This window comes from Chanodichthys erythropterus, chromosome 21 (genome assembly GCF_024489055.1).
Source record: "Chanodichthys erythropterus isolate Z2021 chromosome 21, ASM2448905v1, whole genome shotgun sequence".
NCBI classification, from domain to species: Eukaryota; Metazoa; Chordata; class Actinopteri; order Cypriniformes; family Xenocyprididae; genus Chanodichthys; species Chanodichthys erythropterus.
In genome coordinates, this window is record NC_090241.1 from 957,003 (window position 1) to 982,478 (window position 25,476).

The 25,476-nt window shown below is 40.2% G+C and overlaps 2 protein-coding genes and 1 non-coding gene across 4 annotated transcripts; 2 read left to right on the forward strand and 1 right to left on the reverse strand.

The window, feature by feature from the left end:
- Window positions 1-1,680: 1,680 nt before the first annotated feature.
- On the forward strand, window positions 1,681-10,846 carry si:zfos-169g10.2 (somatostatin receptor type 5). Its single transcript, XM_067374753.1, has 3 exons — window positions 1,681-1,737; window positions 2,091-2,211; window positions 9,519-10,846. Exon 3 carries the CDS (start codon window positions 9,554-9,556, stop codon window positions 10,844-10,846), a length of 1,293 nt encoding a protein of 430 aa, XP_067230854.1. The 5' UTR covers window positions 1,681-1,737; window positions 2,091-2,211; window positions 9,519-9,553.
- An 874-nt stretch (window positions 10,847-11,720) lies between these two features.
- On the reverse strand, window positions 11,721-20,005 carry LOC137011687 (protein CutA homolog). Of its 2 annotated transcripts, XM_067374755.1 has the most exons (8): window positions 19,657-20,005; window positions 18,136-18,724; window positions 17,766-17,816; window positions 17,537-17,685; window positions 16,260-16,319; window positions 16,133-16,178; window positions 12,252-12,301; window positions 11,721-12,034 (listed from the first exon to the last, which is right to left on the reverse strand). In XM_067374755.1, the coding sequence occupies exons 3-8, from the start codon at window positions 17,811-17,813 to the stop codon at window positions 11,935-11,937; spliced, it is 453 nt and encodes a 150-aa protein (XP_067230856.1). In that variant the 5' UTR covers window positions 17,814-17,816; window positions 18,136-18,724; window positions 19,657-20,005; the 3' UTR covers window positions 11,721-11,934. The 2 variants fall into 2 exon arrangements, with proteins under 2 accessions (XP_067230856.1, XP_067230857.1); XM_067374756.1 differs by lacking the exons at window positions 18,136-18,724; window positions 19,657-20,005 and adding an exon at window positions 18,034-18,107.
- On the forward strand, window positions 19,811-19,897 carry LOC137011782 (small Cajal body-specific RNA 18). Its single transcript, XR_010893527.1, has one exon. It is a non-coding gene; the product is annotated as a small Cajal body-specific RNA 18 (non-coding RNA).
- Window positions 20,006-25,476: the final 5,471 nt, after the last annotated feature.

The following is a 25,476-nucleotide window of genomic DNA, read 5'->3' on the forward strand; positions in this document are numbered from 1 at the left end:
TGTCTGTCTGTCTTTCGTCTGTCTGTGTGTCTTTTGTCTGTATTTTGTCTGCCTATGTGTCTTTTGTCTGTCTGTCTTTCGTCTGTCTGTTTGTTTGCTTGTCTGTCTTTCTATCTGTCTGTCTTTCGTCTGTCTGTCTTTCATCTGTCTGTCTGTCTTTCGTCTGTCTGTTTGTTTGCTTGTCTGTCTTTCTATCTGTCTGTCTTTCGTCTGTCTGTCTTTTGTCTGTCTGTTTGTTTGCTTGTCTGTCTTTCTATCTGTCTATCTTTCTATCTGTCTGTCTTTCGTCTGTCTGTTTGTTTGCTTGTCTGTCTTTCTATCTGTCTGTCTTTCGTCTTTCGTCTGTCTGTCTGTCTGTCTGTCTTTCGTCTGTCTGTTTGTTTGCTTGTCTGTCTGTCTGTCTGTCTGTCTGTCTTTCGTCTTTCGTCTGTCTGTCTGTCTGTCTTTCGTCTGTCTGTTTGTTTGCTTGTCTGTCTTTTGTCTGTCTGCCTTTCATCTGTCTGTCTGTCTTTCGTCTGTCTGTCTTTTGTCTGTCTGTTTGTTTGCTTGTCTGTCTTTCTATCTGTCTGTCTTTCGTCTGTCTGTCTTTCATCTGTCTGTCTGTCTTTCGTCTGTCTGTCTTTCGTCTGTCTGTTTGTTTGCTTGTCTGTCTTTCTATCTGTCTGTCTTTCGTCTGTCTGTCTTTTGTCTGTCTGTTTGTTTGCTTGTCTGTCTTTCTATCTGTCTATCTTTCTATCTGTCTGTCTTTCGTCTGTCTGTTTGTTTGCTTGTCTGTCTTTCTATCTGTCTGTCTTTCGTCTGTCTGTCTTTCGTCTGTCTGTTTGTTTGCTTGTCTGTCTGTCTGTCTGTCTGTCTTTCGTCTTTCGTCTGTCTGTCTGTCTGTCTTTCGTCTGTCTGTTTGTTTGCTTGTCTGTCTTTTGTCTGTCTGCCTTTCATCTGTCTGTCTGTCTTTCGTCTGTCTGTTTGTTTGCTTGTCTGTCTTTCTATCTGTCTGTCTTTCGTCTGTCTGTCTTTCGTCTGTCTGTCTTTCGTCTGTCTGTTTGTTTGCTTGTCTGTCTGTCTGTCTGTCTGTCTTTCGTCTTTCGTCTGTCTGTCTGTCTGTCTTTCGTCTGTCTGTTTGTTTGCTTGTCTGTCTTTTGTCTGTCTGCCTTTCATCTGTCTGTCTGTCTTTCGTCTGTCTGTTTGTTTGCTTGTATGTCTTTCTATCTGTCTGTCTTTCGTCTGTCTGTTTGTTTGTTTGCTTGTCTGTCTGTCTGTCTTTCGTCTGTCTGTCTTTCGTCTGTCTGTTTGTTTGCTTGTCTGTCTTTCTGTCTTTCGTCTGTCTTGTCTGTCTGTCTTTCATCTGTCTGCCTTTCGTCTGTCTGTCTGTCTGTCTGTCTGTCTGTTTTAGATGTAAACATACATCTAATATTACATCTAACATATTATTTTATTTCAGCTTTATTTCAATTAACAAAAATGATTTTTAATAGTTTTAGTAAACAATAACAACACTGAATCTAAACTGAGTTTAAAATCAAATAATTTATCAATAATTTTCGAATCATTCATGTTCTACATCATCCATTTGTTGTATGTGACAAGATTCAGCCTCCTGATCAATAATGTTGTTTCTGTCTGACGTTTGTTGATTTGTCACTGTATTAATGCTGGGTCTCCAAATTCCAGAGCCAGTGTTATTATGAAGAACGAAGATCACTAATTAGGAAATAAACTAATTGTTTTCATCAGGGTTCAGTAAGTTTTTAAAGAAACACATTTTTTACATGCTTTTGAAATCATTGATATGATTATATATCTTTGTAAACGTTTAATCACTTAATTTGTTGTGTTGGTATTTATGAATGTTTTTCTAAAGCTTTTTTGGCACCAAGATTAATGTGTTTTTATGTTTGGTGCCATCATTCTACTTGCATTTTTAACGACACAGAAGAGAGTCAAACTATCTCAGTTTAGGTCCATCTGACCTGACATGTGCTCACATTTATGAGAGGAATATTTTCCATGAGCAATCTCAGAGGACGATCTTCATTAATGTCTGTAATCTCTCTCTCTCTCTCTCTCTCTCTCTCTCTCTCTCTCTCCCTCAGTGCATCATTGCTCTGGTTGCCAGGATACGGGATGCTGTGCCTCCTCGTGCTGCTGCAGCGGCGCCTCACTTCTTCAGAGCCGCGCGGGCAGGTGGACACACACAAGTGAAGTTTATTAATGGTGAGTTTCCATGTTACTTTGAAATTTTATATTGGAAGGATTTGAATAAAATATAATCTAGTGTGAGTGATTTAAAGATGCTGCTGTTTGATGCTGAAAAAGTTCATGGCTACTGCATTACTGTGACTTCTACATGACAGAAGACGCTTCAGGTGGTTCAGTGTGAAACCGTCAGTCAACTTGAGCTCATGCAGAACAGGTTCACATGAGCACTGAAGAGTCTTGTGTGTTTTAGGAATAAACCAGGTTTGATGCACAGACAATGATTCATCTGTAACAAAATAAATAAAGGTTTTCACAGCGATTCCATTGAAGAACTAAGACATTCCAGAGGGTGTAGATGCAGAAATGTAACATGTAAATCACTTAGATTAATTCTTGTGCACACAAATGTTTATTTTTTGAGCTTTAAATTGTCTAACTTTCTGATTACATGTTACAAGCTTTGCCAAGTTTGTCAGATTTACTAAGTTATGACAGGAGTTGAGGTTAGTGAGTTTTTTAATGATGCTATTCTCATGTTAACCCTTGAGATGATGCATGTGGTCATTAAACAGACCTTCACTGTAAGTTCATTACTGTGAACAGAATTTCACAAATGAAATGACTTTCTGTGGTAATCGACAGCATGTCACAGAACATGTCGAACCTGCAGGAATCCTTTAAAAACCTTTTGTTTTTGTGGGAAAAACTCAGGAAACACATTTGCATGTGAATTCAGAATCAGAATATCATCAATTAGATACATGTCATTCTTTTTCAAATGAAATGTGTTGAATTCTCACATGAAGATGGAATGTTTTATGCGTAGATGAACGTCTAATAATAATTGAGCTGATGAATGATCATTAATTGGACTCGTTCGAATGCGCTGGCATTTCAGCGACGCGCGGCACAGCTGTTTGTGTTTTTGGTGAAAAGCTTTTTCAATGGCAGCAGACTGAGTGAGATCAAAATGGCTGGAGCTTTTGTTCCCAGAGGTGTCATTAATCCACATTAACCTGCACAGCTGTTCACACTGCAGCCGCTCGATTCACTTTGAGCAATGGAGGCAGAACATCAGCAATAAAGCTGCAATCACCTGCAGCTCGACAAACACTGATGAACTGACTGATTTCACCTCTGATGGACGGCTTCAGTTCTTCAGGGTTTATCCGGCATCGGCTCTCAAACCCTTTCAGTTCGGCAATAAAAACTGTTCCCGCTAAGTTATGAAAACGCTATTTCGGAATGTTCTCTGGACGTCCAGTTTCTTAAATGTTTTAAAAACATCATGTGAACGGTAGAGAAAACATTATGGGAACGTTACTTTTGAACGTTCTCTGAACGTTCTGAAACAAGCTGTAACGTTTAAAAAACATTAGAATAACATCCAACTAATATGTGTCAGAAAAACGCTCCATGAATGATGATGTTTTAAACATTTTGAGAACATTATTAAAGACCAGATAACTTTGTATAAACGTTCTAGAAACGTTAACTTAATATGTCGATTTTTCTTCTGTAATGTGACGCATTTCTGAGTGAATCAGAATATTAAATGAGAACTTGATTTTTTCCATGATTAATTGTATCTCTAAATGAAGGTGGTTGATCAATAAGAGTGATTGATGACATCAGCTGAAGGAAAGTCATTTCTGAGGGGAGTGAAAGATTATAAAGACATTTATTTCTGTAGAATAACGTCACTGATGAATCATTGATTCAACAATACAAACAGGAACATGAATTAAGAGCGTAAACAGAGCCAGTGTTGATTACCTGTTGTCTTTTAACGCACACATCAATCTTCAACATTGAAATGTGGTCGAAAATAATGTTAAAGTTTTTAGTAATGTTGAAAAAATGTTGAAACAACAATTAATGCTAAATATCAACCTAAAATTTTGACAAAATACTTATAAATCAGTGTTAATTCATGTATTCTTAATGTAAATTAATGTATTTCACCCATGTTGAAAAAAATATCAACACTGATTTGCAAAACAAACAAAATTCAACAGTGATTTAACCTTGATTCAAGACATTGATATCTGAGAGAGAATGTTCTGACAAGGTTCTCTCAACGTTATAAACAAACGTTCTTCCAGTAACGCTAATAGAACGTTCATTCAAAGTTATCTGGTCTTTAATCATAAAAACATTATTTATGCATTGTGTGTGTGTGTGTGTGTGTGTGTGTTTCAGATTGAGTGCTGGATATATGGATCGTTATCTGAACACCAGAACAGCTGGTCATCCTACATTTAACCCTTTACTTCCCCCGGAACCTTCATTAATCTCTTCATTTACATGTTTGGGTTGTCTCTCTATGATGGATAATAGATTTAGGCAGATGGTCTCGGATCATCATCTGTGCAACAATTTAGTCTGTCAGCATAAAAGTCTTTTTTCGGTTTATTCTGGTCAAGAAACGCACACACATACACTAATATTCAAAAGTTTCAGGTCAGATTTTTAAATGTCCTTAAAAAGAGTCTCTTCTGCTCATCAAAGCTGCATTTATTTATCGAAAATACATTAAAACAGTGAAATATTATCAAATCAGCTGTTTTCTATGTGAATATATAGTAAAGTGTAATTTATTCCTGTGATCAAAGCTGAATTTTCAGCATCATTACTCCAGTCTTCAGTGTCACATGATCCTTCAGAAATCATTCTGATATGATGATTTGAAACATTTATGATTATTATTAATGTTGAAAACAGTTCAGATTTCTGTGGAAACCGTCACACATTTTATTCTTCAGGATTCTTTGATGAACGGAAAGTTCAGAATTTATTTAAAAATAGAATCTTTTGTCACATCATAAATGTCTTTATTGTCACTTTTGATCAACTTAATAAAATAATTATTGCTGAATAAAAGCAATTATTTATTTTAAAAAATCATACTGACCCCAAACTTTTGAATTCTAGCGTAGAGGAAGAGAGCGTCTGTAAAGTAAAAAAATGAATGTTTTTGGTGCAAGGCATTATTGTTGAATATCTTGAACAGCATTAACCACTCTGAACCCATAAACACACAAACACCTGCTGGTGCAGCGCTGAAACCTTCTGCTCTCTTCAGTGACACTCATTGTCAGCTCATACGCCATTGTGCTCAGATAATGAACAGGTCTAATCTCACTCACACAATCCAGCATGTGTGTGCTTGTTCTTTTGTCCTTTATTCTTTTATGGTCTTTCAGACACTGCCCAGGCCGTATCCATGGCGACGAAGGGCCAAGCCCACTGTGTGTGTGTGTGTGTGTGTGTGTGTGTGTGTGTGAGATTACATTAGATGCAATTTGGTGCAGATGCTGATATTCATTTGACCAAAAAGATGAAATCTTAGTAAGATGATATTTAAATGCTTAGTTTTATGATCAACGCTCTGTAGTTTTAAAACATATAATAAAATACAATGATGATTGTCAGATGAACAAACAAACCTAATGATCATATACTCATGATATAATAAATGATGTAAGATAATCAAGTAAACCTGCTGCAGTTGAAATATTACTAACGATATCAAAGTTGTTCTTACGTTTACTTGATAAAAATCAGCAGAAAGAAACGTGAAGCACAATTACACTGAAAGACTTTTACTTGATAAAACAGTCTAAACTATCGATCAAAGACAGAAGGACTGGAGGAGATCGTGTGAGACAGGTTCATGTTCATCATTTAGAAGAGTGTCTATCAAATATGATACAGAATGATTTATAAGGTTAAAAGCTTCGATCAGTAATGTATAACTAGAAAAGACAGTGAAATTCAATGTTGTGTGTGAGAATCTTTATGTTGCACTGTAAATCTACAGTCTCAACCAGATTGCTCTTTGTGAACATAAACACTGAGATGCTTTTGCTCTATTGTGTTTGTGTGTGCATTAATAACCTAAACCGCCTTTAAGGTCTCTGCATCTCTTTTTAGTTGTAAATGTCAGTAGACAAAAAGTAATGCACAGACTCCGGAGTAAATTATCGAAAGAGCATTTAGATCATAATGGATAAAAGAGGTGAAGCTCGGTCACTTTTTACCTGCGGAAAGAGGAAAACACAGTCTGACGCATGAAAGATTAAAAAAAAAACACACAAGAGGGATGATTATCATCATCAGTCCTTATGTAATCTGTGATTTATGTTTTTTGAGATGTTTGTCTGTACTTTGAGCACTAAAATCAAGATGGACTTATTTTACTTTAAATATGTCTGGAATCACCCCACAGTGACATATGCACTGATACCAGACAGTGACCAAATCATAAAATCACTGACCACCATACTGATCAAAGTGCTCATGATTTCCTGATTATTACTTAATTGACCAGTTTTTGTGGCAAGACTGTTTGAGAAATTTGAGTGTGTCTCCAAAAGCAGCGCAGCATCACAATAGACCAGAATAAGAGGCAAAATAATGATCCAGTGCCTTTGATTCCTGCATCCAGATGCTCGTAATTGGTGTCGCTCAGTCAGAGGATGACAATCAGACGAGCTGAAGCAGCCAATGACAGCTACACTTGATTTACAGCCTATATTAAATCTAGGACAATACAAAAAGACTGTGTGTTTTCTTCCTGTGCTCCTAATAAAGTGTTTTTACCTCGAGCCACGCACTTGTTCCGTCCGTCTGCACCGCTACCGCACGGTAATTAGCCGGCATTATAAGTGTGCTAGAGAGGGTGAACACGGCTTAGAATAAACGTCACCAAACAGTACCTGACAGAACAAACCGTGTCAGTGAGACCATCATCTATAATCACAGGCCATTCTTTATCCATGCCTCTCATTTCCTACCCGGTCGGGGTCCAGGAACGCCGCAATCACGTACCGCAGACTGTGCACTTATGCCAAGTAATTATTTAGAAGCATCACTGAATAAAACGAACTCGTCGTATTTTTTACTGTATTATTGTATTAAAGGAGTAATTCACTCACCCAGCTAACAAAATGTGTCTAATAATGTTTTGCTAGCATTCAAAATGGCCATTTAAATAAAACATGGGAATGTTACCTTTCTCAGAACGTTCTTAAACAAGTAGTAAAATTAAAAAAAACGTTAGACGAACATCCAGCTGAAACATTTCAGGGAAAAAATCCATGAATGGTATTTAAGTAATGTTTTTGGGCTAACGTTTTGAGAACATTATTAAAGACCACAGAACACCAAATGAACGTTCTAATAACGCTACTGTTAGAACGTTTGATGTAACTTTGAGAGAACGTTGCCAGAACATTAGCTGTTAGCTGGGCAGACATGAACGTTCTGTCATAATCCACTTACGGAAGCATGTTTCCGTCACATTTCTGACTTTTTCCGAGTTTATATCTCACAATTCAGACTTTGTAACTTGCAATTCTGAGAAGAAAAGTAAGAATTGTGAAATAAAAAGTCATTACCTTTCCTATTTTTTAGTCTGTGGCTGAAACAAGCTTCCATATTTACTCTCCCTTGTGTATGATTCATCCACATTTACACACTTGTTTACATCACATGCAAGAAAAGTGTTTGATGTAGTGATGTTACATTTCAACTTTAATTTCTGTTTTTCACACAAAGCATCATATGACTTCAGAAGTATTAATATAGCTGCAAGCAGCAATTGCATGTCAAATTTGAAGTAAATCAGACCAGCGTGTCAAATTTGGTGAAAATATCTAATTTCGTTTAGGAGTTATAGACATTTATATGTATGAACACATACAAAATTACCCTGATTTTGATTGCATTTTTTGCCATTTACTATCAAAATTTTGACATTTGGCCATTAGAGTTTAGTCAATGACCTATGTTTTTGATTTTCCTATGGTGGTTTCATCTCGATCAGACTAACAGTTTCTAAGATATTCACAAATGTTGTTTAAACACTAAATTACAACGTTAGACAAACCATGAGGCAAAACCTAGAGTGTTTGGTATCGTTGGACTCAGCAAGGATTCTTCAACTCCAATGAAATAAGTCAACCACATCAAAAGTTAAGAGCATGTAAATAATTTTTCACCACTTGGTGGCGATGGTCCAAAACTTCTCAAACTCCATCAGGGCATTGTGCTGATTACCCATTCCAAGTTTCGTAATGAAACATTCACGCGTTCGTAAAATACAGCATTTTACTATAAAATTCAAAATGTCCAATGTCCAAAATGGCCGATATGGGAAAATTTGATATCATTCGACCCAGCATGACGATGATTTTTAGACAAACCGTTCAGAAGTTATAAGGAAAAAAATCAATTTTTCATATCTCCGGACCAGTAGGTGGCACTGTGCCGAAATGCTGCATGTAGCCTCAGGTCATGCATGTGATGACACGTACCAAGTTTGGTCGGAATACGATAAAGCATTGAGGAGATAGCGCCTTACCTCTATTTTCGCAAGCGCTACATAAAATTTGTTTGCACGTTTTTTGAAAATGGTTTGACAAATCAACTTGAATTCCTCAAATTTTTGTCAGCATGGTCTGAAGATGATCTCTTTCAGTTTTTGTGAAAATTGGAGCAACGGCGTAAGAAAAGTTTTAAAAAGTAGGCTTGTCAGGAAATTCAAAATGGCTGGGAAATTTACATGATGGAAAATTATGTATTAGGGTGCAATTGAATTCTTCAGCCAAGGAATCAGATGGAAAAAAAAAAAATTTCTAGCCCTTATAGTTCAAAAGTTATATAAGTTTGGACAGTTGGTGGCGCTAGAGGGATTGATTTAGAGACTCCAAAATTGGTGTGGTTACTGTTGGGACTGACCTCTACCAGTGTGCCAAATTTCATAACTTTCCTATGAACTTTTCTATGGGCTGCCATAGACTTCCTGAGCGGAAGAAGAAGCACCTTTGTTGCTTGGCCCCTAAATGTAGCACACATGAGAAATATTGAGAATATTTGTAATTTTTATAGAGAAAACTAAAAATGCTACCTATTAATTGTACTTTAATACAATTATACTTTCTACAGTATATCAAATTAGCCTTAAACTATTTTACTGTCAAGTTAATGTTCTTTTCCAGTAAAAATTATGAATAACGAGTATGACAGTGCTTTGACCATCAGTACATTTTAAGGTAAAAAGCTGAGTTTGGAAGTACAAGTAGACTGGCATATTAAAATTATTTAATGAAATGTGTGGTTATAAGTAAAAAAAAAAATTAATTTAAGGTACTAATGTGCATCTTTTGCATGGGTACAGTCCCAGTGTAGCTGGCAGTTTTAGTTTTTTACAGTATTTGGACTAGTGTGATGAACATTTAGTGATATTTGTAATGATATCTTTAAATGTATCCGTCCATGTGTAGACACACTCAACCAGTGTTTTCTCTCACTCACAGATCAGATGGGCAGCTGTTGAGTCGCTCTTATAACGATGGAGGTTCATCGAATGACACATCCCTCCACAACAGAATCAGCGGTGTGGAGTAACGCGTCCCCCTCGTTTCCCCCTCCGTTTCTCTTTCCGAGTGAGAACTGGACCTACAGCAATACGGTGGATTATGCGCCGGGAGTCGCCGGTATCCTCATCCCCCTCATCTACGTCACCGTGTGCGTCGTCGGCCTGGTCGGGAACACTCTCGTCATCCACATCGTACTGCGATATTCCCAGACGGAGTCGGTGACGAATATTTACATTCTCAACCTGGCCATCGCAGACGAACTCTTCATGCTGGGTCTCCCGTTCCTCGCCGTGCAGAACGGCCTGCTCTCATGGCCCTTCGGATCCTTGATGTGTCGCCTGGTGATGACGGTGGACGCCATTAACCAGTTCACCAGCATCTTCTGTCTGACGGTGATGAGCATCGACCGCTATCTGGCTGTCGTGCATCCGCTCCAATCCTCTAGGTGGCGCCAGCCTCGCGTGGCCAAGGCCGTGAATGCAACCGTATGGGCCGTTTCTTTCGTGGTGGTCCTGCCGGTGGTGGTGTTCGCCGGCGTTCTGCAGGATGATGGGAACTGCAGCATCGTGTGGCCGGAGCCTGCCGAAGTCTGGAAAGCGGCGTTCATCATTTACACGGCGACCGTCGGGTTCTTCGGCCCGCTGACGGTCATCTGCTTGTGCTACCTGCTGATCGTGGTGAAGGTGCGCAGCTCCGGGCGAAGAGTCCGCGCCACGTCGATCCGCCGCAGGAGGTCGGAGCGCAAGATCACGCGCATGGTCGTGATCGTCGTGGCCGTGTTCGTGTTCTGCTGGTTGCCGTTTTACGTTCTAAACATCGTCAACCTGCTGGTGCTGCTGCCGGGAGAGTTCAGAGGTCTGTATTATTTCGTTGTGGTTCTTTCTTACGCCAACAGTTGCGCGAATCCCATTTTGTATGGCGTCTTGTCGGACAACTTCAAAAGAGGATTCCGGAAAGCCTTGTGCCGGTCGTCCAGACGTGTGGAAAACCACGATCAGCAACCAGGAACGGGAATGGTCGCGCTACCGCTCGAGGAGATCCGAAGAGAACTGGACCCGAAGGAGCATCTGAAGGTGACCGACGTCGAAGAGCACGAGGAGAACGAACTCCAGAACGGACACCACGAGGACTCTAGGAAAGTGGATGTGGATGGGCGACGCGAGCGCTCCGTCAGCCCGACCCGTGACCGCAGTGGAGCGCGGATATCACACCTGTCGGAGAACAGCAGGGAAAAATTCTCGGTCCTGGAGATCAGCTGCTTGTAATGTGGACAGATTGAGCTGCGCTGATGCAGATTCATTACCATTAAACACAGATGATTTAGTTACACTGCCAGCGAAGACCACAAGAAAACACGGCCTTTGCTCGTATTCTTTGTTTAGATCTTATGCTACATCATTCATTGAGCAGGAAACTGGAAAATATCAATTGATGTTTACATGCACTAATTTTCCTCAATCACTGGTCATATGCACAAGGTATTTTTCAATATGACTGGATGGGATTGAAGCGTTTACATGCTTATTTCTTATTTATCCAATCGAAATGTGATTCAGATCGAGCTCAGTCGGATCGATCATGGTGTTTACATGAAGGCTTTTCTGTCTGATTATAAACAGTTTATTTGGGTGCATGTAAAGGCAGCTAGCTGCACATCCAGCTGAAGCATCGCAAACACAGCGGCTTGTTAAGAACAGTGTTGGACTGTTTCCATATTTCCGTTTCCATTTGAAGCGCAGAAACTGCAGCTGTTGCAGTTGTCAGTGCATGTGTGTGTTTGTGTGTTCACTGACATTTGAGGGCTCAAAGAAAATCCAGTGCTGCTCCTCTGATCATGTGATGCATCTTACATTAAAAGCTGTCGTGCATTATTACTCATCTGGAATACTTGATTGTGATTGGTCACTGGTGTCATTTCTGTGGTATAAATGACTTTCTGGTCACAGAATAAAATCCTTTACACTCCTCCTAATCAATAATTCATCTCCGTTCATTAACGTGCTAACTAAGTAGTCGTATCATGGAATCATGTATTCTTCAGGTGTTATTTTTAGTGGGGTAAACAAAGACTTCATTTGAATCAAAACAACACATAAGAAATAATAATGTAAATAATAAGACACAAATGCATTTTGCTCATTTTAACATTTTATTACAGATCAAACTGATCGGACTGTGCTTGAGCCGCCCGTTATATCAAATGCAACAAATTGCTAATTTATAACGGTTCTCCGTCTTTAATATTCACTTCCTGTTGTTGCAATGAAAATTTTGTGGTGGGAAAAAACAAGCAGTCAAATTAAAACAACATAAGCTGTAATCCCAATTTCTGTGTTAAAGCCTGAAGCGCGGCTCATTCCGGCACAACGTCTCCGATCCATTTCAGATACGGCGGGTTTCCCTGATCGATGGGTAAACTGATGACCTCCGCCACTTCATACGGGTGATTTGACCTGCAGAACAAACAACACACTAACGTTTATTTATTCAACACTGGTGCGGTGTATTTTTAGATGAAAGGTGAAGCCAGTCATTTCTGTCACCAGCAGCACCAAACAGAATCGCAAAAAGTTGCATTCGCCATCACTGGCTTCATCTGGCCAAATGGACTGCAATTCTTTTTGGTTCTGCATGAAATGTGTTTTTTGTAGCTTGATGTGTGGGGGATACCGGACATATTCAGCAAGAGCAGGAATCTTTGAACTTCTCGTCTTAATCATCTGAAAATAAATGTACAGAAAACTTCAGTTGTCAGATATTACATGCACTGGAAAGACAAACACTGCAATACAACCTCTGAAAACACACATTAGTGTATATGAATAGATGTAAATGAATGCAATGTTATTTTTAAAAGTTTCTACAACAGTATTCTTCTCATTTGTGTGCATTATTTTCTCTAAAGATGTTGAATGTGCAGTGAAGTGCTAATGATTGTCAGGTGTAGATTCTACTCAAGCGTGTTTCTGCCACGGAATAAAATTTAATTTTTTTTTTGACTTTTTATCTCAAAATTCTGACCTTTTTTTCTTGGAATTTAAAGTTTATATAATGCAATTTGAATGTTATAACTTGCAATTGTGAGTTTATATTAGACTGTAAAAAAATATGGATGTCCATGACGTCACCCATAAATTTCTGAAGAGCATTTTTGATGCAAAAAGGCGGCCAATGCAATCTTAGCAGTGCTAATATTTTTAAAGATAACAAGTTATATCATTATAAAGTTCTAAAGGGTTTACTGTCAATCTACAGTGTCTTTTTTTACGATACAGATGCTCCAACACTAGTAACTGTAATGTGTCGAGTGTGCAAATGACATCACGCAAAAATAAAAACGGGACTTCATACCTTTATAATGAAATAGCAATCGAGAAATGAATCCAATCTGTGGCACTTGGGTAAAATATCCATTGAAAAACAAAAAGTACTTTTTGTCCACAAAAGCATTAAATCCATGAAATATTGATATATTATCCATTGTTTGCATCACATTTCCTCTGAATGATCTGCTCTCCATCATCGTTCTTCAAGAAATTATGCAACCTGGGCAGCGTTCATGTTGTAAAACTGTATATGATCATATATATCTCACAAAAAATGAGCCGCGTCCGAAGTATAATTTTTCAAAATGCAGCAGTTTTAGTTATAATATCCCAGCAGTGCTGTCAGAGTTTTATATCCTCCTGCCATTGTCACTGTAGTAAATCTCAGGAACTTTTAGCCAATGCCAATCCAACAGTGTGTGTTCTGTTTATCTTCTGCATGCGTGCACATCTACACAGACACACATCTGTCTCGAGTCTCGATCATTAACGCAGCAAGCCATGTTACTTTAGAATTGTATAAAATAATCCCGAAAAAAACACAAACTCGGCAGAGATGCCAAATTCAGTGGCTGGAATTAGCTGAGGTGACGTCTCACAGACAGCAGCTGCAAACCTGTCACTCAAGTGACCACGCCTTTAATTATGCAGAACTTTAAGGCTTAATATAATTTAAACAGATGAGTTATAAAAGAAAATTCACCCCCCTCAGAGTTGTCATGAAGGACAAAATTAGCAGTATAGACCAAAACCACAATTTGATCCAGGCTGTAAACATGCTTTTTTCTGCTGTAAAGCTGGGCATTTTAACCAAGCGGCAACCTCCCCCAGTCTCTCATGAAGCCAATACGGAAGTGACTTAAACTGCGATTCATCGACTGGCCGCTAGGGACAGGCTCCAAAAGAGAGCAGAATCTCATTGAGTCCCATGTTAAAATGCCCAACTTTACAGCAGAAAAAAGCATGTTTACAGGTTGGTTCAAATTGTGGTTTTGGTTTATACTGCTAATTTTGCCCTTCATGACAACTCTGAGGGGGGTGAATTTTTTTATAACTCATTCTTTTAAATTATATTAAGCCTTACATTTCTGCATAATTAAGGGCGTGGTCACTTGAGTGACAGGTTTGCAGCTGCTGTCTGTGAGCCGTCACTTGACCTCAGCTAATGCCAGCCGCTGAATTTGGCATCTCCGCCGTATTTGTGCTCGATTATTTTATACAATTATAAAATATGGCTTGCTGCATAATATTCGAGACTGATGTGTCTGTGTAGATGTGCATGCATGCGGAAGAAACAGAACACACGTTGTTGGATCGTGGCATTGGCTGAAAGTTTTGTTTGTGAGATTTACTACAATGACAATGGCGGGAGGATATACAACTCCGACAGCACTGCTTGGATATTATAACTAAAACTGCTGCACTATTTTGAAAAAATATACTTTGGACACGGGCTCATTTGTTTGTTTAATACGATCGTATACAGTTTTACAACATAAACGCTGCTCAGATTGCATTATTTCTTGAAGAACGATGACAGAGAGCAGATCATTCAGAAGAAATGTTATGCAAACAATGGATAATATATCAATATTTCATGGACAAAGTTTTTTTGTTTTGCAATGGACATTTATATTTTACCCAAGTGCCACAGATTGGATTCATCTTGCGATCTCTATTATAAAGGTATGAAGTCCCATTTGATGTTCCATGTTGTTATTTGCACACCCAACACACATTACTGGTGTTGGAGCATCTATATCTTTAAAAAAACACCGTAGATTGACAGTAAACCTTTAGAACTTTCTGATGATAAAACTTATCTTTATTATTAATTTAGATAGTATCTAGATAGATAGCTCCTTCGCTTGCTAACGTGGTCACGTCAAGCTAGGTGGGCGTGGTTTCAGCAACCAATCACATCAGCTCAAACCACCTCCCCGCCTCTTTGCCCATTTTCAGTTATCTGGGAGTGACGTGCGGTGATGCGTAGCTAAGATGGCCGCGGCCTCATTTATGCGTCAAAACTGCTGTTCAGAACTCTATGGGTGACGTCACGGACACTACGTCCATATTTTTTTACAGTCTATGATTTTAACATGGGACTCAATGAGATTGTGCTCTCTTTTGGAGCCTGTCCCTAGTGGCCAGTCGATGAATTGCAGTTTAAGTTACTTCCATATTGGCTTCAAGAGAAACTGGGGGAGGTTGCCGTTGGTGTATATCTAAAAAAGTCGAAATAGTGAGACATAAAAAATGCGATTCTGAGAAAAAGTTGGGATTGCAAGATATAAAATCCCAATTCTGAGGAAAAAAGTTGGAATAGCGAGATACAAAACTCCAACTAAAAAAAAAGAGTAGGAATTGTGAGAAAATCACAATTCTGAGTGGAAAAGTTGGAATTGCAAGATATAAAATCCCAATTCTGAGGAAAAAAGTTGGAATAGCGAGATACAAAACTCCAACAAAAAAAAAAAAAAGGAATTGTGAGAAAATCACAATTCTGAGAAAAAGTCGGAATTGCAAGATATAAAATTGTGAATCTGAGTGGAAAAGGCGGAATTGCAAGATATAAAATCCCAGTTCTGAGAAAAAAAGACGGAATTGCAAGATAAAAAGTCGCAGTTACCTTTTTTATTTTTTATTCCATAGTGGAAACAAGCTTCCATAAGATCCACATAGAAGAAACAGCTTTGCACATGTGCGTCTTTCATAATAAACACACCTGATTCAGATCATCAGCTCCATGAACTGAACAAAGAGACACACAAACTGACTGAAATCCACTGCACTACATCATTCATCAACATTTCTGAACACAAATCAGCTTTGAAATGATTCAATGAAAATGAACTCTCCCATTCTAACAGTGTTTTTCCAATAGTAAAACATCTTGATGCTCTCATACTCAAGAACCAGAAAGAGAAGAACTTGACGGCATGATCTTGCTATATTCACAATAATAAAGTAATCCTGAATGTAATGTAAAGATCTGTTATATACTGTATTATGCTTTTACAAACATCAGCTTCATGATGTCAGCTCAATCCTAATCATATCTACATGTTTATTGTCATTTGATGTGTTTTACTCTCTGGATCTGGTTTCAGCTTTTCTTTAACCAGCTCTCTTTTAAAGTGGCCAACCTTGTTGAATTATGCTTTAATATTAAAAAGAAAACATTAATAAAGATGGAGATATGGATCGATGAGCATTCAAACTCACCAGCAGAACTTCAGAGTCCTCCTCGATCTTCCCCTGCCACTCGTACCTGCAGCCGCCGCAAAAACACACGTCAGAACCGCAGTGTCTCACACACACACACTCACACACTCACGCAGCTCGTACTCACACGGATGTGATCTGCGGCACGATGTTCACACACGCCGCCAGCTTCTTCTCCACTATTCCTCTGAGGAGAGTTCAAGAAAACAAACACATTTATACACAAACACACCTGCATACTTCACTAGGGGTCTAATTTTTAGTATAATGAAATATAATCAATATTGCTGTTTATTGTTAAAGTAGTGCATGTAAATGACGAAATTTTCATTTGGTGAAAAACATGCCTGGATTATTTAAATGTGTATTTTTATCTTTTCCATTAAACTTTTTGAATGCATTTGGCCACAATGATTGTTTGAAATGATGTGTGTCTTGTATACTGCTGTTACTTTAATATCTTGCTATATTACATTTTTGTATTTTTTATATATATTTGTTTTTATTAAGTTAAAATTTTAGTAATTTTGCTGTGTTTTTGTCTTTTTTTATTTATATTTATATTAATTTTTATTTTAGATCTTTACAATCTTGATAATTATAATTGATCATCTTTATCGTTCTTGCTGTGAATGGGCCTTAATTCAGTCCCTCAAAGCCTTGTTTCATTCTTGTCAAAAACTTAAAGGGGTCATGAATTGAGAAATCAACTTTTCCTAGAGTTTTTGATTTATAAGAGCTCATCGTACAATAAGAATATCCTGTAAGTTTCAGAACTGAAAACGTCCTTGTTAGTCCAATAAAAGCTTTTATTGACAGCAGATCCAGAGAACGACTGATCCTGTCATAGATGGTGAAACTCCGCCTCCACAGAAGAAATCAACGCCTACTCCATCATTGCATCATTAGCCCCGCCCACTGGTGTGTCAGTGAGATGAGGAGGAGCTGTAATGGTAAAAATGTGCTAAAGTTTTCAAGAGACTAATATTTAGCTATTTCATATGCAAAGATGTCAGCCAATCAGAGCAGTGGGCGTTTCCACTGAAGTCTCACAGAGACACGCCCCTTAAAACAGGGCGCTCAAATCAGAGGAGAAAATCAGGGAGAAAAACTGCCTTTTATTTCTAAATTATGACCATTTTTGATATAAAAAGCATACTAACATTATAAGTGCACCTCAGGAAACATTATAAAACAACGCTCTGATTGAAATGGTACTTTAAAGCTTCAAATTTGGAGCACAACTTGTTTAGACATACAGCTTTGATTTTAATATCCAAGTTATTTTGTAAAATGTATATTTTGTATTTTAAAAAACAAAACAACTTCAGGTCTGTAGACATTTTGCTTTGGCAACTATCTGAACATAAGTAAAGAAAATAACAATAATTTGGTGCAGTGTACCTGGCCAGCTCTTTGGCCACCGTGTCGTTCGGGCAGGTGACGAAGGCTGCCGAGTGAGTGCCAGACGAGTATGTTTGTGTTGCCATGGAGAACGCGCGCAATCCCATCCACCGCAACACCGGCAGCATCAACACACCCAGCAGAACCGTCTGAACACACAAACACACACACAACAGCTGCTGAGCATCATCTGGCTTCACTGCGGGTCTCCAAACACACAAACACTCACCAGACAGAAGAACCTCAGCGCTCCTCCAGCAGACGCGTCAAATCTCATCACCTGTGCAGGTAAAGTTCTGACTGAAAACACTTACTCTCCATACAACAACAGTGCATGTCTGAAAAGCTCATAAAAGTACAATAAAGTGCATCACAACGTTTTATTCGGTTACTTTGTGGTTGATCATGTATGGAAATCACACTAACAGCAGATGTTACTGCTTCAACATTCCTCTGATTAATGACTTGTTTGCAATAAACACTGAGCTCAAGCAGACCTGATATGCGTTTAAACATTCACTTCATCACTGTAAAGCTGTTTATGTGTCATTAGCACGCATCTCTGCTGCTTATTAATGAAGAAAAGAAGCGTCGCTCACCTCACAGCCACAGTATGTGCCGTAAAGCGTCCGCGACTGTCGTACAAAAGCAGTGCCAGAGCCGCTTTGAGGCGAGACTCCAAAGTCAGCTTAAAATGCTATTGTAGTGTTGCCAAGTCCGCGGTTTTCCCGCAGAATTGGGCTGCTTTTAGACTGTTGCCACCGGTTGTTTTCCATGTCCATAGGTTGAAACGACCCCAAATAACATGATATTTAGCCCGTGGAATGCGAACTTTACCAAGGGAACCCCGCCAAAAACGTGGATTTTATCCTCTGAAATGCAATTTGATTAGCAATTGGAGGGGTTTTGTTTTGTGAACCTGGCAACCCTGAAAAAGACCATTTTTAATGGATGTCAATGCAAGACAGTGTTGCCAAGTCCACGGAATTGGGATACTTTAAAGGGTTAGTTCACCCAAAAAATAATGAAAATAATGTCATTAATTACTCACCCTCATGCCGTTCCACACCCGTAAGACCTTCGTTCATCTTCAGAACACAAATGAAGATATTTTTGATGAAATCCGATGGCTCAGTGAGGCCTGCATAGCCAGCAATGACATTTCCTCTCTCAAGATCCATTAATGTACTAAAAACATATTTAAATCAGTTCATGTGAGTACAGTGCTTTAATATTAATATTTTAAAGTGATGAGAATGTGAAAAAAACAAAATAATGACTTATTTAGTGATGTTCGACTTCAAAACGCTGTTTCAGGAAGCTTCGGAGCGTTATGAATCTTTTGTGTCGAATCAGCGGTTCAGAGCGCCAAAGTCACGTGATTTCAGCAGTTTGACACGCGATCCAAATCATGATTCGACACGCTGATTCATAATGCTCCAAAGCTTCCTGAAGCAGTGTTTTGAAATCGGCCATCACTATATAAGTCATTGTTTTGGGTTTTTTTGGCGCACCAAAAATATTCTCATCACTTTATAAAACAAACAAAAAAAGCGATTTTTACCGGCAGACCTCCCTGAAACGCATTGGGCTAGTTTTGTTGAGGATTTTGTTGTGGAAACCTGGCAACCCTAATGCAAGACATACTTCAGTGCGCTGAACAAACAGTTTTCGTGAGGAAACAGTTTAATTAACGGATTTATCAACAAGTGTGCCATTAAATAATCGTTTCGGATTTATCTATGTTACACCGCGTGTTGCGGAAGTAAAAACTCCACAGGAAAATCGATTTTTAACTTATAAACCATTGAAGACAGCTCAACTGTGAGTTAAGATTGTTAACTGATGGTAAATGCTTCTCTTGAAGCCCGCATTATTTCGAATATTTAAATAATCGTGTTTAACACCGCTGAATTCGTGGTGAAAGACTACATTCCCCATAATAAGAATATCTCTGGCAGCGCTATTCATCATCACTGTTCGTTTTCTGCTTTATATTTCCATACATCACAGACATAATTTAATATACAAGTGTGTGTTATTAAAAAAGTAGTGTTTAACCACCAAAACCACTGTAATTCATATGAAATTCATAAAGTAGGAACATGTCGTAAACTAACGGAAGTTGCGTAGGTTCTGCATCCTCCAGATCAGCTGGTGTCTTCCGGCGCGAAGAGGATCCGCGTGTGAGAGAGCAGAGTTCCCTCTTAAGGTAGGAAATAAAATAAAATAACTCATAATAGATTGATTCCAGTGTTATGGTCATGTGACCGATGGTCAGTGATGACTAGTCCACTGCGCAAACTGACGTGCGCATGAAACGCGTGTGAAGAAAGCAGTGCTGATCTCAGTCTGAGCCCGACTCCATTCATCACTGCACATGTTATCTGGTGTTATATGGATAGTTAAATAATAACTGTGCTCATTTGTTTATTAATTCTCTCCTGTTTCCTCAGGTGCATGTGAACAGCTCGTGGCGAGGAATCGAGTCTTTTGGAGTCGACTCCCCATCACAGACTGATTCGTTCTCAATAAAGCCAATGATATGATGTAAAGATTCGTGTGTTTTTGACTCTGTAGATTCTCAAAGGTCTTCCTCTTTTAATTCTCGTCTTTCCTTGCATTGCTTTGTCCACCAATTTTATTTTTCATGTGCACGTTTCTATATTAGTCTCGTGTGAAATGCTATTTTACTTGTGTTATATAATTATGTCTTACATTCCATTGTTATTTTGATTTATTAAATTATGGCGCAGAATCCTCCATCATGCTGTTTCTATCTGAGGTCTTTGTTAATATGAGATCATGGTGATTTTGTCAATAAAATATTTACCTGATTGAATCAACAGCTGCAGTGTCGGTGTCTCTCCAGCAGGTGGCAGCACTGATGTTCACACATTAATTCTCATTCAGACTGTTTCATATCTCAGTTATTCTGGAGTTATTGATGTCTTTACCTCATTTATTAGTGAGTTCAGAGTCGTTCTTGATATCTGAAGGTGCATTTGAAAAGTTTCACTGATTTTAAAGGGATAGTTCATCTAAAAGTATAATTCTGTCATCATTTACAATCCCTCATGTCCTTACAAACCTGTTTGACTTTGTCTTCTGTGGAATGTAAAAGAATAACATTTTAAAGAATTATACAGGGCACTCTATTCCATGCAGTGACATCAGAAAACATGGAATATAGCACACAAAGTGTGTCACCATGAAAACTGACTCTTCTTAATTGGAAAATTGCAGGATTTATTGGTGCACATCAATGTTTTAAATTCATGTTCTTTTTAATCTTGAATCAGAATAGAGTGGTGCAGGAATGACATCACTTTGTAGGTGAAAACAAGTTAGTATTTAAGCACTTCCAGGTTTCATCTTGCCGAAATCAATGTCTGCATCCAAAAACTGAAAAATGCTGCTTTGGAGGACATGTTCCGAGGTAGGAAGGCATCGAGGCACGTCCAAATCCAAACGCAGCCTTCATCTGATCCATTTCTGAAGGCAAAGGCATAGATGTATCCTTTGCTGCCTTTGGTATCCCACAAAACAGCCCTGACCCGTGGAGGCATGGACTCCTCTAGACCCCTGAAGGTGTGCTGTGGGATCTGCACCAAGATGTTAGCAGCAGATCCTTTAAGTCCTGTAAGTTGTGAGGTGGATCCTCCATGGATCGGACTTGTTTGTTCAGCACATCCCACAGATGCTCGACTGGATTGAGATCCGGGGAATTTGGAGGCCGAGTCAACACCTCAAACTCATTGTTGTGCTCCTCAAACCATTCCTGAACCATTTTGTGCATTATCCTGCTGAAAGAGCCACAGCCACCAGGGAATACCATTTCCATGAAAGGCTGTACATGGTCTGAACAATGCTTAGGTAGGTGGTACGTGTCACAGTCAGCATAGGCACCCTGACTGGTCTGCAGCTCCATACGCAACAAACTGATGCTCTGTGTATTCTGACACCTTTCTATCAGAACCAGCATTAACTTCTGGAGCAGTTTGAGCTACAGGAGCTCGTCTGATTGGACCACACGGGCCAGCCTTCAATGAGCCTCGGCCGCCACCCATGACCCTGTCTCCGGTTCACCACTGTTCCTTCCTTATAATTGTGCTCTTATAAACTATTCTAACTCAAACTGAAAGACTTAAAGAGTTTTCGGAAGTTAGTGATGGTGATGTTGAAGCGACTGTGCAGTCCGTTTATAGCCTACCTTTAGCTTTTCACTTCTGGTGACTGCATTTAGGCTTCAAAATTCATAAAAGTTGTGATCATCTGTGAAAATTATCTTGATGGACAAAACGTGTAAGTATCATAAACCTTTGTTGATCACAGAACTTGTTTTATGTGATAATCCAAAAGCCCATGGAAAAATCCTATTGGGATTTCGTTGAGGGAACCCGTGTGATGCTGACTGCTGACTGGTCTACAAAATTACATCATAGTTCTACCACTCTATATCTTCTCCTTCCTCTTGCAGCATCTCTTCTCTGATGATGAGGGCGGGGCAACCTGTCACTCACATGAGATCCACCAATAGCAAACCACAACCATCCAATCACAATCAAGCCCCGCCCTTCATTTGTTCTTGTTCCAGAAGCGTTTCATTTGGATATACGACACTATAGAGAAGAAAGGATGAGCGCAATTTCCATTTCATGCTGTCTTTAAGAATGAAGACTGATAATATTGGGTTTACAAATTAATTAGTCTTGATTCATTTCGGTCATGCATTGCACACACAGTAAAAGCTGCTGAGTTCATGTGAACAGGCGTGACATGCAGCAGACAGGTGGAGGAGACACACACACACACACACACACACGTCTGAGCCGATGAGACTGAATGAATGAATGCCGCAAAGATGAAGATGTTCCCATGGAAACTGGGCAGTCAGCACATCTGTAGCTGCATGCTGCTGTCAACTTCCCACGACTCCATTCAGAGCAAACACACACACACACACACACACACACTCACACACTCACACACACACACACTCACACACACAGACACACACACACACGAACACACACACACACACACACCTGAGTTATAGCATCCCTCACATGTTCAGCTGACTGCTGTAGAATGCAGTGTGTGTGTGTGTGTGTGTGGAGCTGTCATATTCATTTTGCATTTGGCAGATGCTTTTATCAAAAGTGACTTACATTTCATTCAAAGATCACATTTGATCAGTTCATGCATTACCTGGAAGGAATCAAACCATGACAGTGCCACAATCTGAGCTACAGAAATACTTGAAAATGACCATTTGAGCACAGAAACACTGACCAACAGATGCAGACAGACAGTGTTTGCTCAGTTGCTGTAATCCATGTAATGGCTGCTGCGAACTGTGTTGGAGGACAGAATGAACAAATAAACCAGCATGTCAGAGTTGCCAGATACTCTGATTGAAACACACACACACACACACACACACACACACACACACACACACACACACACACACACACACATGTTTGTTTCACTATATTAGTGAAGACATTGCATAGACTTGGGTTATTTTTCTACCCAAGTCTTGGGTTGAGCCTTTAGGGTAATTTTTTTGTGGGTTATTTTTGCAGTGTTTGGGTAGTTTATGCGTTACCCAGATCCTGGGTCAGACGTAACAATCCGGCGTTTGGGTAGTTTTTGCATTACCCAGACCTAGGGTCAGACGTAACAATCCGGCGTTTGGGTAGATTTTGCGTTACCCTGATCCTGGGTCAGACGTAACAACCCGGTGTTTGGGTAGTTTTTGCATTACCCAGATCCTGGGTCAGACGTAACAATCCGGCGTTTGGGTAGATTTTGTGTTACCCTGATCCTGGGTCAGACGTAACAACCCGGCGTTTGGGTAGTTTTTGCATTACCCTGATCCTGGGTCATACGTAACAACCCGGCGTTTGGGTAGATTTTGTGTTACCCTGATCCTGGGTCATACGTAACAACCCGGCGTTTGGGTAGTTTTTGCGTTACCCAGCTCCTGGGTCAGACGTAACAACCCGGCGTTTGGGTAGTTTTTGCATTACCCAGACCTTGGGTCAGACGTAACAATCCGGCGTTTGGGTAGTTTTTGCGTTACCCAGATCCTGGGTCAGACGTAACAACCCGGTGTTTGGGTAGTTTTTGCATTACCCAGACCTTGGGTCAGACGTAACAATCCGGCGTTTGGGTAGTTTTTGCATTACCCAGATCCTGGGTCATACGTAACAACCCGGCGTTTGGGTAGTTTTTGCGTTACCCAGATCCTGGGTCAGACGTAACAATCCGGCGGTTGGGTAGTTTTTGCGTTACCCTGATCCTGGGTCAGACGTAACAATCCGGCGGTTGGGTAGTTTTTGCGTTACCCAGACCCTGGGTCAGACGTAACAACCTGGCGTTTGGGTAGTTTTTGCGTTACCCAGATCCTGGGTCAGACGTAACAATCCGGCGTTTGGGTAGTTTTTGCGTTACCCAGATCCTGGGTCATACGTAACAACCTGGCGTTTGGGTAGTTTTTGCGTTACCCAGATCCTGGGTCAGACGTAACAATCCGGCGGTTGGGTAGTTTTTGCGTTACCCAGACCCTGGGTCAGACGTAACAACCCGGCGTTTGGGTAGTTTTTGCGTTACCCAGATCCTGGGTCATACGTAACAACCTGGCGTTTGGGTAGTTTTTGCGTTACCCAGATCCTGGGTCAGACGTAACAACCCGGCGTTTGGGTAGTTTTTGCGTTACCCAGATCCTGGGTCATACGTAACAACCTGGCGTTTGGGTAGTTTTTGCGTTACCCAGATCCTGGGTCAGACGTAACAATCCGGCGGTTGGGTAGTTTTTGCGTTACCCAGACCCTGGGTCAGACGTAACAACCCGGCGTTTGGGTAGTTTTTGCATTACCCAGACCTTGGGTCAGTCGTAACAACCCGGCGTTTGGGTAGTTTTTGCATTACCCAGACCTTGGGTCAGACGTAACAACCCGGCGTTTGGGTAGTTTTTGCGTTACCCAGATCCTGGGTCAGACGTAACAATCCGGCGTTTGGGTAGTTTTTGCGTTACCCAGATCCTGGGTCAGACGTAACGACCCGGCGTTTGGGTAGTTTTTGCGTTACCCAGATCCTGGGTCAGACGTAACAACCCAGCGTTTGGGTAGTTTTTGCGTTACCCAGATCCTGGGTCAGACGTAACAACCCGGTGTTTGGGTAGTTTTTGCGTTACCCAGATCCTGGGTCAGACGTAACAACCCAGCGTTTGGGTAGTTTTTGCGTTACCCAGATCCTGGGTCAGACGTAACAACCCGGTGTTTGGGTAGTTTTTGAGTTACCCAGACCTTGGGTCAGACGTAACAACCCGGCGTTTGGGTAGCTTTTGCGTTACCCAGATCTTGGGTCAGACGTAACAACCCGGCGTTTGGGTAGTTTTTGCGTTACCCAGATCTTGGGTCAGACGTAACAACCCGGTGTTTGGGTTGTTTTTGTGTTACCCAGATCCTGGGTCATTTGTAACAACCCGGCGTTTGGGTAGTTTTTGTGTTACCTAGATCCTGGGTCAGATGTAACAATCCAGCGTTTGGGTAGTTTTTGCGTTACCCAGATCCTGGGTCATACGTAACAATCCGGCGTTTGGGTAGTTTTTGTGTTACCCAGATCCTGGGTCAGATGTAACAATCCAGCATTTGGGTAGTTTTTGCGTTACCCAGACCCTGGGTCAGACGTAACAACCCGGCGTTTGGGTAGTTTTTGCGTTACCCAGATCCTGGGTCAGACGTAACAATCCGGCGTTTGGGTAGTTTTTGCGTTACCCAGATCCTGGGTCAGACGTAACAACCCGGTGTTTGGGTAGTTTTTGCATTACCCAGACCTTGGGTCAGACGTAACAACCCGGCGTTTGGGTAGTTTTTGCGTTACCCAGATCCTGGGTCAGACGTAACAACCCGGCGTTTGGGTAGTTTTTG